This window comes from Triturus cristatus, chromosome 3_2 (assembly GCF_964204655.1).
Source record: "Triturus cristatus chromosome 3_2, aTriCri1.1, whole genome shotgun sequence".
Taxonomy (NCBI): domain Eukaryota; kingdom Metazoa; phylum Chordata; class Amphibia; order Caudata; family Salamandridae; genus Triturus; species Triturus cristatus.
Window position 1 is genome coordinate 784,704,817 of NC_140584.1, and position 13,129 is coordinate 784,717,945.

Consider the following 13,129-nt stretch of genomic DNA (forward strand, 5'->3'; position numbering starts at 1 on the left):
TCTCGGCAGCGTTCGACACCGTCTCCCACCGCACACTCACAGTCAGATTCCATTATGCCGGCATACAAGGTACAGCCCTCGACTGGATCCGCTTGTTCCTCACCGGCAGAACCCAAAGAATCAGACTGCCACCTTTCCTCTCCAAACACACAGAAATCAACTGCGGAATACCCCAAAGATAGTCACTCAGCCCCACGCTTTTCAACATCTACATGGCCCCTCTCGCCGTCAACGTCAGACAGCATGGACTCAGCATAGTATCCTACGCCGAAGACACCCAGCTCATCCTCTCCATCACCAAGGACCCAGTCACCACCAGACGCAACTTCCAGGAAGGAATGGAGGACATTGCATCCTGGATGAGCAGCAGCTGCCTGAAGCTCAACTCAGAGAAGACAAAGGTCCTCATCCTCAGACCCTCCCCCTCTGCATGGAACACCACCTGGTGGCCATCCTCCCTCAGCAGTTCCCAACCCCCACGGACCACGCCCGAATCCTCGGCATCATACTAGACTCCTCCCTCTCCATGACCCGACAGGTCAATGCCGTCACCTCCAGATGTTTCAACACCCTCTGCATCCTCCCAAAGACCTTCAAATGGAACCCCCTCCCCGAATCAAGGAAGGGAGTTACCCACGCACTCAACCAGCAGACTAGTCTACAGAAACACCCTCTATGCCAGGATCAACAAGTCTCTGCTCCGCAAACTCCAGACCATACAGAACACCGCAGCCAGACTCATCCTCGGCATCCCTCGACACCAACACACCACCCAACATCTGCGGAACCTACACTGGCTCCCCATTGAGAAGAGAATCACTTTCAAGATACTCACCCACGCCTACAAATGCCTCCACAACACTGGCCCCAATACCTCAACGAGAGAATCTCATTCCACATACCCAGGAGAAACCTCCGATCCGCCGTCCTCGCCCCTCACAATTGCAAAGCCAGTACAGGCGGAAGAACCTTCACTTACATCGCAGCCAAGACATGGAGCGGGCTCCCAATTAACATCAGGTGCTCCCCCTCTCTGAACATCTTCCGGAAGACGCTCAAGACCTGGCTCATAGACTGAACGGAGCTACACAACAAACCTCTCCCGACCCTCCCACCCCCCCTCCCCCCCAGCGCCTTGGGACCCTCACGGGTGAGTAGAGCGCTGACAATACCCCCGATTGATTGACTGATATTCAGGCGACTTGGGTTAGACTCCGCTAGGGTTGACTGAGGCTGCCAGAGAACACCAAGTGCTGACTGGATTTCTCATACATGGCTCTGCACACAGTGACACTGGAAACAGGCGGGGGGGGGAAGAGTTCTGCTGTAAGGGGCGGAGAAGAAGAAAGTCCTGCCCCTCATCTTAAGAGTTTGATGGCGACCGACGTGCACGCAAACACACCCCCCTTCCTTTTCAGTTAGACCTTCTACTCCATGAGTTCTAACTGCTGCACCCACCAAGGAGCTTGGAGATCTAAAGCGCTCGTAGGTCTAAGCGGCTAACCAGTCGCTGACATGCAGTGCCTTTAAAGAGAATGTGCCAAAGGTTTCCAGCTTCTTCATCATGTCGTCATGAAAGCACCAACAAAAGGACCAACTGGATGGTGCAACGGAAATGAAGCAACCCTTGCGCTCAGAAATAAACATTGTGAATGTAATCCAATTTCACCATAACATTTCCTTAATGTTCCTGAAGTCACAAAACAGTAACACTAAAAGCATCAAAGCACCTCAGAATAAAGCAACACAAACATCGAGTTTTGGATAAAAGAGAAAGTGTCGCAAGTCAAACGGGCGCAGAGCTGAAACAACACCTAAACACAATCACTCAGGAGAAGTGCTTGTGCTACATTTTTTTTTTTTAAGTGCCTGGCTTGCCTCTCTGTGCCTAGTGACCGACTGCTCTGGACAGCTGAACTGCGAACGACCAAAGAGTGCGTGAACACAGAGGGCAAAAATCTTTTGAGAAAGGATACCCATAATAGTCCAATTCGCCATGGGAGGAGCAAGACACGAGAAGGTGGAACATAGACGGCAAATACATCATTGAGAAGCAAGCTTTTGCGAGTGACGCTTTCCTTAACCAAAAGTAGCGGGGGACGTAATGAAAGCCCACATACTGAATACATCATGCGCTTCGAAGGCTCAACCTAAAAAAAAAATTAAAAAAAATAAAAAGGAGGGAGAAACCAACACTGCGGAGTAGGGCGACTGAACGATGATGCATGGATGTCATAACGATTTTATTTACTGTGGCTAGGAGGGTGTTATCAAGTATATATGCACATTAAACTTTCCTTCAAATCTTAGTTTTCCTCAGCACTTAAATTAAGAAAATCCCCATAACGCTCTACATATCTCTTGCAATCTCTGGAAGCATTCTATTGCATTTCTTTTTTCATGGGCACTTAATGGTAAAACGAGTTTCCTAGGCAGCTTCTGACTGGTAACAATTTTGCCTGGCTCCGACTATATTAAAGAATAGATTTGTGATGTAAAGAGCCCTTACTTAAAAAGGTCTGCTGTTTCAGTACTGCACAAGTGTATTGTGATTACTAAAAACATATTCATACTTTAAAATGGTTACTCAAAAAATGCTTACAGCAGCTTTGCATTAGCCACTGTTCAGCTCGAGTCTTGTGAGGTACCAAAACGGGATTTCCCAGTTAATATACATGTAATGTCTGTGGAAATAAGCACCTCCTACAGGAATAAAATGTGTCACTTTTAGCGTTAAAGAGGTGTTAATTTATCCGGTTTGTGGATTTCCAACCTTTCTCTCACAGTACAATAAATCTTTTCAACTACAATTTAATTTTGAGTTAATAAAACGGTATGCAGTCATATCCCATTATTCGTTGAGTTTCCTTTACTCCCACAATATGCCAAGATTAAGCGAGACATTCAGATTCCACCTCATCCTAAAAAGTTTTGGCACCTTATTTCATGTAATGATTAGACTCGATTGGTTTCAGCGCCCTCCACGTGAAGTAGTTTATTTTTCCTATATTGTTTGCATCGCCACATATGTTACTTTAAGAATGATAACTCAGTTGAGATTACAAAAATTCAACTTTCATAAAGAGGTACTACACATCAAGAGTATCATCGCTTATTTTCGACGTACTTTTAAGCTGCTGTTCTCAATCATAATAGCCAGGGTCAGCAGCCTAACTCATATGCAAATGACACAGATTTATCAGAGAAAAAACGCCCCGGAGAGGACTTCTATGCTATTTAAAAGAAAGGGGGGGGGGGGGGGAAACTGAATCCTGGATGAAAGCAGTGGCCTGCGTCAATTGCACCAAGACAGACTTTCTCCTAATAGGTTCAAGCCAGAAACCAGAGGCTCTTCTATGTGCTTGGCAGACCCAACTTCTTTGCAATAACAAAACAATATATTGGTGCTTTATATGATGTGAATGTCAACTTTGAGTCTCAAAGTATATATTATACAATAAGGTAACGTTTGACAGTTTTATATATACAGCCTGAAAGATGTGTGCATAGCTTCAAGTAAATAAATATAGACCCAAAAAATCCAATGGAAAAAAGAAACCATCAACAAAATTAAATACATCTGGCTGTGTAAATGCACAAATGCTGTCTATCACATTAAAGCCCGTCCTACTGGATTTGCCAATGTAACTACAACTAGGGGACCTACGAAAGCAGCACATACTCACCTCTGCAGAAGATTTAGTGAAACGGGATCAGACCCTTCAATTGATTTGGGGGGGGGGGGGGGAAGGGTAAACATAGATAACCCTATAAACTGGCCAGTTTTGAATGACTGTTATTGGCTTAGTATTTATGGGGATTAGTTAAGGAAGGTGTGCTTCTGGAAGTCACAACTCACCTTCGGGGAACTCGCGGTCGCTGATGTGCTGCAGGTGTGGCCCTGGGTCCGCCTCTCCTATCCCCTCTTCCTGCTCCCGGTAGGCCTCTCCCCGTCGGTCAGCTGCTCCCCCAGCCCCCCGGCTCAGTCGGGGACTTCCATCTGGGGAAACGCAGCAGGTCACTGTATTCCCCATGACGCTGGGGACGGAGAAATGCTCAGGCCTCCCTCAAGGCCGGCATAGCGTTGCCCCCGTGGGCTCCGCCGCTCGCCGGCTCTGCGCGTTCCTCCCCAGCACCACGATTACAGCCTCATAGCAGCACCGGCACGAACGCTCTAGCAGGAGTGAAAGGCTACAGCGGGCGGGTGGTGCGGATGCCTGGGATCACTCGAAAGAGACATAGGACTGGAAGGAGGGATTTGCGGAAAACACACATTTTTGAGTCCGTTTTTTATGTTAACGTCGCGCATTAGAAGCATGAGCCATTAGAAGAAGGACAAAAACGGTCGGCAAGACGTGTACTAGAAGGCCATATTTGTTAAGGTGCCTGAGCGTTGAAAGAAATGCAACACTACATTTTACCTGACCATAAAGGTTTTTCATAAATAGGCAAACAAGACGTAAAACCTATCGATTATATTACACATCGACGAGTCCTTATTCCTCTCAGAGAACAAAGTATTTAAGAATCCACTGATTTTAATACATACTTCAGATATGCTTGAAATTTTATAACAAGCATTGGCATAGCCAATAGGTCTCGCCTTTGGGACCTTTTACGTTTAGCCAGAACTTTTGGCCTTGATGTTGTAGAGCATTGTGGCTGCTGAGCATTATGTTGAAAAGTTATAATAACAAGCATTGGCATAGCCAATAGGTCTCGCCTTTGGGACCTTATAAGTGTTTAGCCATGCAACAGTTGCATAACTAAATACTTATAAGGTCCCAAAAGCGAGACCTATTGGCTATGCAAAGCGGCCCTGCGGCTGCGAAAGTGATCGCGATCACGATCAAACATCAAAGCGGCCGCGAAAGTGAAAGTAATTGCGGTAAAGCGCAGCGTGGGCGCCCGCGCACATGCACTGTAGCTCTAGGCTGGCCTGGTAGCACTTTTTGGAGCCCTCTCAATAAGTCTCGCCAGACCGGCGCATGCGCTGGGTCAGGCGAGACCTAAAAAGTGTTAAGCATTTTGTTACCTTTATACAAACGAAGACGACATTATATACAACGGAAAAACCTGATTAAAAAAAGATTTTAACATAAAAAATGTCTTCTAGTTTTTTTGTACTTGCACTGCTGGCAACTTCTTCCTGCCTGTTCTCATGCGCGTTTGTTATAAAAAAAATTGTTATGGGGGAGCAGGACATAAATAATGGGGAAGTGGAGGTTGGAAAACAGTAATTTAATTAGAACACGAGCGGCGGACGGACACTAGGGGAGAATCGACAGATGCCAGATTCCAAGGGCAGACTGATGTGATGCTTATGTGGTGCGCTGATGCAAAATGGTGGTGGTGAATGATGTTTGGTGCTCAGGTGGTGACACTATATGGTATGGATCGGAGGTACGTTGTGGATTGTTGTGTTCTGGAGCTGAAATATGTTGTTTGGTGTGTAATTATGCGGTGTGGATTGGAAATGTGTGGAGTTGGATTGTGTGGCCTGGAATTGTGGTGTTGAGTGAAATTATGCTTAGGGAAATTGTGTCATGGTGTGGAGTGCATTTATGTTTATTGATGGTATGTGGTATAGAGTGCATTTATGTGGAGTGTATTTATGTTGCATTGAGTAGAGTGCAATTATGTGGCGTGTAATTATTTGGCGCTGAGTGGTATTATGTGGAGTGTATTTATGTTGCATTGAGTAGAGATTAATTTTGTGGCGTGGTATTATGTGGTACTGAGTGGTATGCAGAGTGTATTTATGTTGCATTGAGTAGAGTGTAATTATGTGGCGTGTAACTGTCGCGCTGAGTGGTATTTTATGGAGTGTATTTATGTTGCATTGAGTTGAGTGTAATTATGTGGTGTCTTAATTATGTGCCACAGCGGTATTATGTGGAATGTATTTAGTTTCCATTGAATAGGGTTTAATTATGTAACGTGTAATTATGTGGCACTGTGGTATTATGTTGAGTCTATTTATGTTGCATTGAGTAGAGTGTAAATATGTGGCACTGAGTGGTATTATATGGAGTGTATTTATGTTGCATTGAATAGAGTGTTATGTGGCGTGTAATTATGTGGCACTGAGTGGTAATATGTGGAGTGTATTTATGTTGCATTGAGTAGAGTGTAATTATCTGGCTTGTAATTATGTGGTACTGAGTAGTATGTTGGGTGTATTTGTTGCATTGAGTACAGTGTAATTATGTGGCGTGTAACTATGTCACAATGAGTGGTATTATGTGGAGTGTATTTATGTTGCATTGAGTAGAGTGTAATTATGTGGTGTGTAATTATGTGGCACTGAGTGGTATTATTTGTAGTGTATTTATGTTGCATTGAATAGTGTGTAATTGTGACTTGTGATTATGTGGTACTGAGTGGTATTATGTGGAGTGTATTTATGTTGCATTGAGTAGAGTGTAATTATGTGGAGTGTAATTATGTGGCACTGATTGGGATTATGGCTGTGTATGTTGTATTCAGTAGAGTGTAATTATGTGGTGTGTAATTATGTGGCAGTGAGTGGTATTATTTGGAGTGTATGTTGCATTGAGTGCAGTGTAATTATGTAGCATATGATTATGTGGCACTGAGTGGTATTGTGTGGAGTGTATGTTGCTTTTAGTAGAGTGTAATTATGTGGTGTGTAATTATTTGGCACTGAGTGGTATTATTTGGAGTGTATGTTGCATTGACTGCAGTGTAATTATGTAGCATATAATTATGTGGCACTGAGTGGTATTGTGTGGAGAGTATGTTGCATTCAGTAGAGTGTGATTATGTGGTGTGTAATTATGTGGCACTGAGTAGTATTTGGAGTGTATGTTGCATTGAGTGCAGTGTAAATATGTCTGTTGTTAAAATTCATCAACCCTTAAACTAATGTCCCAGTGCTCATGGCAACATTCTGTTTTGTAGTTCAGACTCCATGACAGTGAGTTTGTGCACAACAGCAGGAGATGATCATTTCACCTCAATGTCACCAGAGGAGCCATAGTAGGTGCCAGGCAAACAGCGACAACTCTTGCATGGTGCTTTTGGTGACCCAAACTAAGACAGAATTCCAAACTACAGTATGAAAACGCAAGCTGAGCACATACAACAGTAAACATGCTTTTGCAAAGAAAACCAAGGTAAACAAAGAAATGAAAAGACCTGTGCACAATAAGATACGGTTATGCTTTTATGGCGTTAAGGACTAAAGGAGGACTTCTAAAAAAAAGAAAATGACAGACTATCTTTAGGGTAACATTTTCCGTAGGAGCAGAATGCATTGGTGTTTCTCTGGCATGAAAAGAGGACCAGAGTCTTACATTCTAAGACTTCTTCAAAAGTAATATTAATTACAGATGACATACTTTATGACCTCCTGTGATTGGCTGTAAACGCAAGGATGGAGGCCACCAAGCGACAGCACACCTCCATTCAAGTATTTCCACTCACAAACAAGGTTTTTGTTTTAAAAGCCTCCCGTTTGAGAAAACATTTGGAAGAGCAGACAGTGGTGCTCTGGATCATTGCCTGTTATACCAACCACCCCTGGCCCCCTGCCCTCCTCCCATTCGAGACCGCTGACATCATTACCAAAGGGAAAGATGTTCCACTTTGGACAGCCTCCACTTTGTGACTCCGATACCACCATATCTGAGGTGTGGGCACCTATTCGATGGTTTACGACCACAAATAGTCACAAACATTTGATGGAGTCCTGTCTGAATGACAATTAAGAGGAGGGCGTCTCTTTCACCCCATGCCTATTTCCAATTCAAAGGGCGTCGCAAAAGCTCTTTTACCAGTCAGAAAGTCTTTTTTCGCAAAGGGCCCTTTGCAGTCTTAAAACCTGTAATTTTAAGAATAACAGATTTCCATCTGCAAAAAAAACCTTTGCCCATCAGGCCCGACGTTATCACTCCGCGCGCGCGGCCACCTCACTGATTCGACTCCCTGACTGACCCTTCCAAACAATTAGTCGATGCCAGTGAGTATACCTCCTTACATTAGGCTTCGCGGTGTCGTTCATCTTTTTAGCCCAAACTGTCACTTTTGGCAATCTATTAAATGGAAGAGATCAAATAGGGTGACACGTTATTATATTACAGGGAATAGAGGCCCAGTCTGCATTGCCTGCCGCTGGAACACAATGGTCATGCAAATTGGTCATTTATGCATATTTCCAGCTTAATTATGATCAGAAGGCGGGAGTTGTGGTGAGACATGTCGTCCCAGTGATGCTATACACATCTTGGCCTCCATTTCCCTGGCCCTGGCAAGGGGCCGTACCAGCAATATCCTTCCCCAGAAGTATACTACATCAGAGTCGAATCACAGTGTGGCGCTCTCTTGATTTTAGGTGTCAAATCAATATACAATACCGCGCGTGTCTCGTGGCAGTCACCTGGTCTAAACCATTGGCAATACAATGAGAAGTATCTGAGCTGTGAATGCCAAATCATCTAGGCAGCAAATGTCCTTGTCACCACTTTCAGCAATGCGGCCCACGTGCAATGCCTTGTGTGTGCTTCACGGGGAGACACGTCTGAGATTTGAACTTTTCAAGCTACCATCAGTCAGCAGAGCAGGGCCAACTGAAGGCTGTGATTTGGAGACGGCGCCGAGTTTACCATTGTACATACATCGGCACCCGCCAGCATGCATTTCAGGATTCCTGGATTGTTTTGTACTTTTATCTACTCGAGGCTTCGTTGGGCACTGAAAGTTCCAGAATTCCTGGCGTGAGACTCCTTTTTCTCAGTCTATATTGCAAACTGATCTCCGTAGTTTGTTCTCTGGAACGCCCCTGGCCGTCACCGGACAACGGCAAAGTTCACGACTCAACAGGCTTCTAACATTTCGCCTCTAGCTGCCAGACACTATGATTTGTTAGTTTGTGGAGCTATGTGTAATTCCAGCGCCCGGAGCTTCATTGAGCTGTGTTTATTTCTATCATTTTTTGGCTCTGGTTTAAACGATTTCCATGATGTGTTTTTCTTTAAGCTTGAACCCAGAGATCATTAAACCATATTCAACTTAAACATTTACAGCTGCTCTTGTTTAGGGTGTGAACTTATGTCGATATTTATTTTACAGACTGTTTTTCGCAGCATCCCCCATACTTGCTGAATTTCCTGGGTCACTTCTTTCTAGTTTTATCTGTTGCTGCCACATTCATTTCCAAACCATGATGGCTTGTAAGAGATGGCAGGGTTTCGGGACACCAATGTGATTTCGCGCTCGCTACTGTAAAAAAAAACAACGCAGCGAGTGGTGCGCGCGCCACAGCGAACATGTGGCTTCAATTATCATGCCCGTGTCTGGGCACGATAATTGAAATCACATGGCCTTTGGTGCGCTTAACAGACACCAATAGGCCATGGGCGGAGCAATGCGCCCACCTTTGGCCTATTGCGTGCCGTCTTTCAGAAACACACGCACGCAAAGGCCAATCACGGAAGCCAAAAGGAAAAGCACACGCACAAGCGTGTGCGATTTCAGGCTCCGTTTCTAAACCTCCTACAAATGGACTCTCGCCTGCGTGTGCAGTGCTGCGCTCTGCAACGCAGGGCGCGACCCCTAAAAATTGATTCAATATACGTCTAGTTTGTACACTACATCTCAGTCCGAAATAGTTATACAGAAAGTAGTTTGGTTGACTAAGAATGCTGAAGTTTTGACAAAAATTGCTTCATTCCAAAATGTATTTCCTACACTCATGCCTATATTTTTTCTTGTCGAGGAGTAAAGCACTTCTGCACAGTCTTTGCCAAGGGGAGAAGGGGAAGAAAGCAGGTCTTCGATGGCTTTACTGGATACTCTTAGCGACTTTAGCAGCCCTGGAGCATGCTAATAAGATATACCACACAGGAGCTACAGTATAATACTTTTTTTACCTTAGCGTACACTCACACACTGTGCATTATCTCATACTCAATATTAACCACACCAAAACACCTCCCCCATATGATGTATTTTCCTGTTTAGAGTCCGCCCAGAACAACAAGCGTCCTACAAAACATAACATCAATATGCTACAGATATAGTCCGATTTTTCTGTATTGTGAGCAGCATATCAATTTAAACAGTAGAGATGTTAAAGATATTTGACAGCCTTGACAGCTCCTGAGGCGGAAGCCGGGAGACACTCGCCGAAAATAACCTTAGCACAGAAATTTTAAACTGTTTTAATTGTGTGAACTCACCTGATCTTGAGCACTCCCCCCCTCCTTCATCACCAAAGTCGCACCGCGCAGCCGACTTGAACGCTGCCGCGTCACTTTGGGAAATCTTGTAGCCGCCATTAGAGGGAAGAGAGGCCACGCCCACCTTCAGAGGCCACGCCCCCTCCCTCCCTCGCTATATAAGTCACGCCGCTCTTCGGCACGCATTAGCCTTGACAGCTCCGGAGGCGGAAGCCGGGAGACACTCGCCGAAAATAACCTTAGCACAGAAATTTTAAACTGTTTTAATTGTGTGAACTCACCTGATCTTGAGCACTCCCCCCCTCCTTCATCACCAAAGTCGCACCGCGCAGCCGACTTGAACGCTGCCGCGGCGCTTTGGGAAATCTTGTAGCCGCCATTAGAGGGAAGTGAGGCCACGCCCACCTTCAGAGGCCACGCCCCCTCCCTCCCTCGCTATATAAGTCGCGCCGCTCTTCTGCACGCATTAGCCTTGACAGCTCCTGAGGCGGAAGCCGGGAGACACTCGCCGAAAATAACCTTAGCACAGAAATTTTAAACTGTTTTAATTGTGTGAACTGACCTGATCTTGAGCACTTCCCCCCTCCTTCATCACCAAAGTCGCACCGCGCAGCCGACTTGAACGCTGCCGCGGCGCTTTGGGAAATCTTGTAGCCGCCATTAGAGGGAAGAGAGGCCACGCCCACCTTCAGAGGCCACGCCCCCCTCCCTCCCTCGCTATATAAGTCGCGCCGCTCTTCTGCACGCAATAGCCTTGACAGCTCCTGAGGCGGAAGCCAGGAGACACTCGCCGAAAATAACCTTAGCACAGAAATTTTAAACTGTTTTAATTGTGTAAACTCACCTGATCTTGAGCACTCCCCCCCTCCTTCATCACCAAAGTCGCACCGCGCAGCCGACTTGAACGCTGCCGCGGCGCTTTGGGAAATCTTGTAGCCGCCATTAGAGGGAAGTGAGGCCACGCCCACCTTCCAAGGCCACGCCCCCCTCCCACCTATACAAAATGTGCCTCAACCGGACGCGCAGCGGACGCGCACAGCGGGCGCGCCAAAGGTAAGCCAAAGGTAAGCCCGTCTGGGCCCGTCCGGGCCCAGCCGGCCCTAGGCCCAGACTCTATGCCCAAACCCACCAGCGATCGCTATAGCTACACCCAAGGAAACCTCCTCTCAATCAATCCCATGAAAAACGCAAAAAGGGGAGAAAACCTTTATCAACTGCGATCTATGTAACTCAGCCCACACCACGGTGGGACGTCATGCCCTGCAACTGGCCCTCCTGAACTGCAGGTCTCTCCCGAAACATTCCCTAGAGATAAACCTCCTTATACAGGACCATACGATTGACATTCTGTTCCTCACGGAAACATGGCTAACCCCCAACTCAGAATCCGACATCGTCAGCACCCTTCCCCAAGGCTACCTAATCTATTCTCAGAACAGACCCCATGGCAGAGGAGGTGGCCTTGCAATAATATATAGGGAGCAGTACGTTTGCAGAGCAAAAAACGGGACCATCGAAGACTGCGAGAGCTGCCATTTCGCTTTACAAATCTCACCCACAGTCTCCCTATCCGGCTTACTCCTATACCGCCCACCTGGGGTTCCGACCAAGTTCTCCAGCGCCCTTATAGAAACCGTCACTTCAATGGCAACTTCATTCCCCAACTTCATAATCTTGGGAGATCTCAATCTCCACTTTCGAGACCCCCAGGATTTGACAGTGTCCGATCTCCTACTCGACCTCACTTCATACGATTTAAGATTAGTGAACTCAGAGGCTACGCATGACAAAGGTCACCTTCTTGATCCCATTTTCACCAACATCAACGACCTTAAAACCACACCCCCCTCCCACTCCCGTGGACAGACCACTTCCTGGTCCCTATCTCTTGGCAATCCAGCGCCCCGCCACCTCAACCCCACAAAACTCGGGTCACGGATAGACCCTGGTCCAAACTCTCGACTGAAGACTGGTCCGCCAGGCTTACGCAGTCTTTTCCCCCCCCCGGCACTAGATCCAGCAACCGCTGATACGCAATTCAAAATCTGGCTCACCCACTCACTCGACTCTCTTCTTCCTAAAAAAAGCACCCTGAAACTAGCCAAAAGAGCCAACCCAGGTACACCCCAGAGCTAAAACTACTACGGAAAGAATGCAAAAAACTGGAGCGCTCCTGGAGGAAATGTGGTACTTTAAAATTTGGGACCGCGTGGGAGGCAGGGCCCTACCCTGCCTATTCCGGTATTAGCGAACCACGAATGGCCAATGCGGTATGTACAAGTGCTTTGCATAACGTTTCATCGATAAATGCACTGTGTATACGATATTTCACATTGACTTCGTGGGTTCCATCTTGGAGCGGTGGCCATCTTATGGTTGCCCTCACATAGGCTACACATTAAGGACAAGTACAGGCCTTCAGAACACTTGCGCCTTCCATTTGACTTCTCTGTGACCTATGCGACTTGGCTCCGCTGCCCCAGGTCAGTCTGGTCCCACGAGCTCCCCGTCCTACGGCCACCTGTGATTAGCATCAGGGTTTGACACACCATAAAGCCTTTTCATCCCACACAAGCCTCCGGCTAATCTCTTTCACACCTGACTCTTCCTGCTTTATGGCTTGTTTTACAAACAGGAGGTGCCCGTGTTTATTGGGGTCTGCTGATATCTGATGTGGGATCTGAGCCTCGCTGGGTAAATAATTGTGGGCTGGCTTAACTGGAATGTGGGATGGTCATCATGACTCTGCCTTTTCGTTTGTAATGAATACATGTGAATGACCATATCGTAAAACGAGGAATGTGTGCCTGAAGCATGATATTTTGTATATAAGGAGAAGGCCGTTTCTGTAAGTTGAAGCAGTCTCCTGAGAACATACATTGTGTTGTACTTCTCGGATACCTGTAATTGGTCTGCAGCCAATAAAC

At 46.3% G+C, this 13,129-nt stretch overlaps 1 protein-coding gene across 1 annotated transcript in view; it reads right to left on the reverse strand.

Annotated features, from left to right (window-relative positions):
* The window catches only part of CCNYL1 (cyclin Y like 1), a 332,747-nt gene extending 328,476 nt beyond the window's left edge, over positions 1-4,271 (reverse strand). The window contains exon 1 of the mRNA XM_085648879.1: positions 3,860-4,271. Coding sequence (XP_085505005.1) covers positions 3,860-4,034 — 175 coding nt within the window. The 5' untranslated portion in view covers positions 4,035-4,271. The remainder of the gene's footprint in view (positions 1-3,859) is intronic.
* Positions 4,272-13,129: the final 8,858 nt, after the last annotated feature.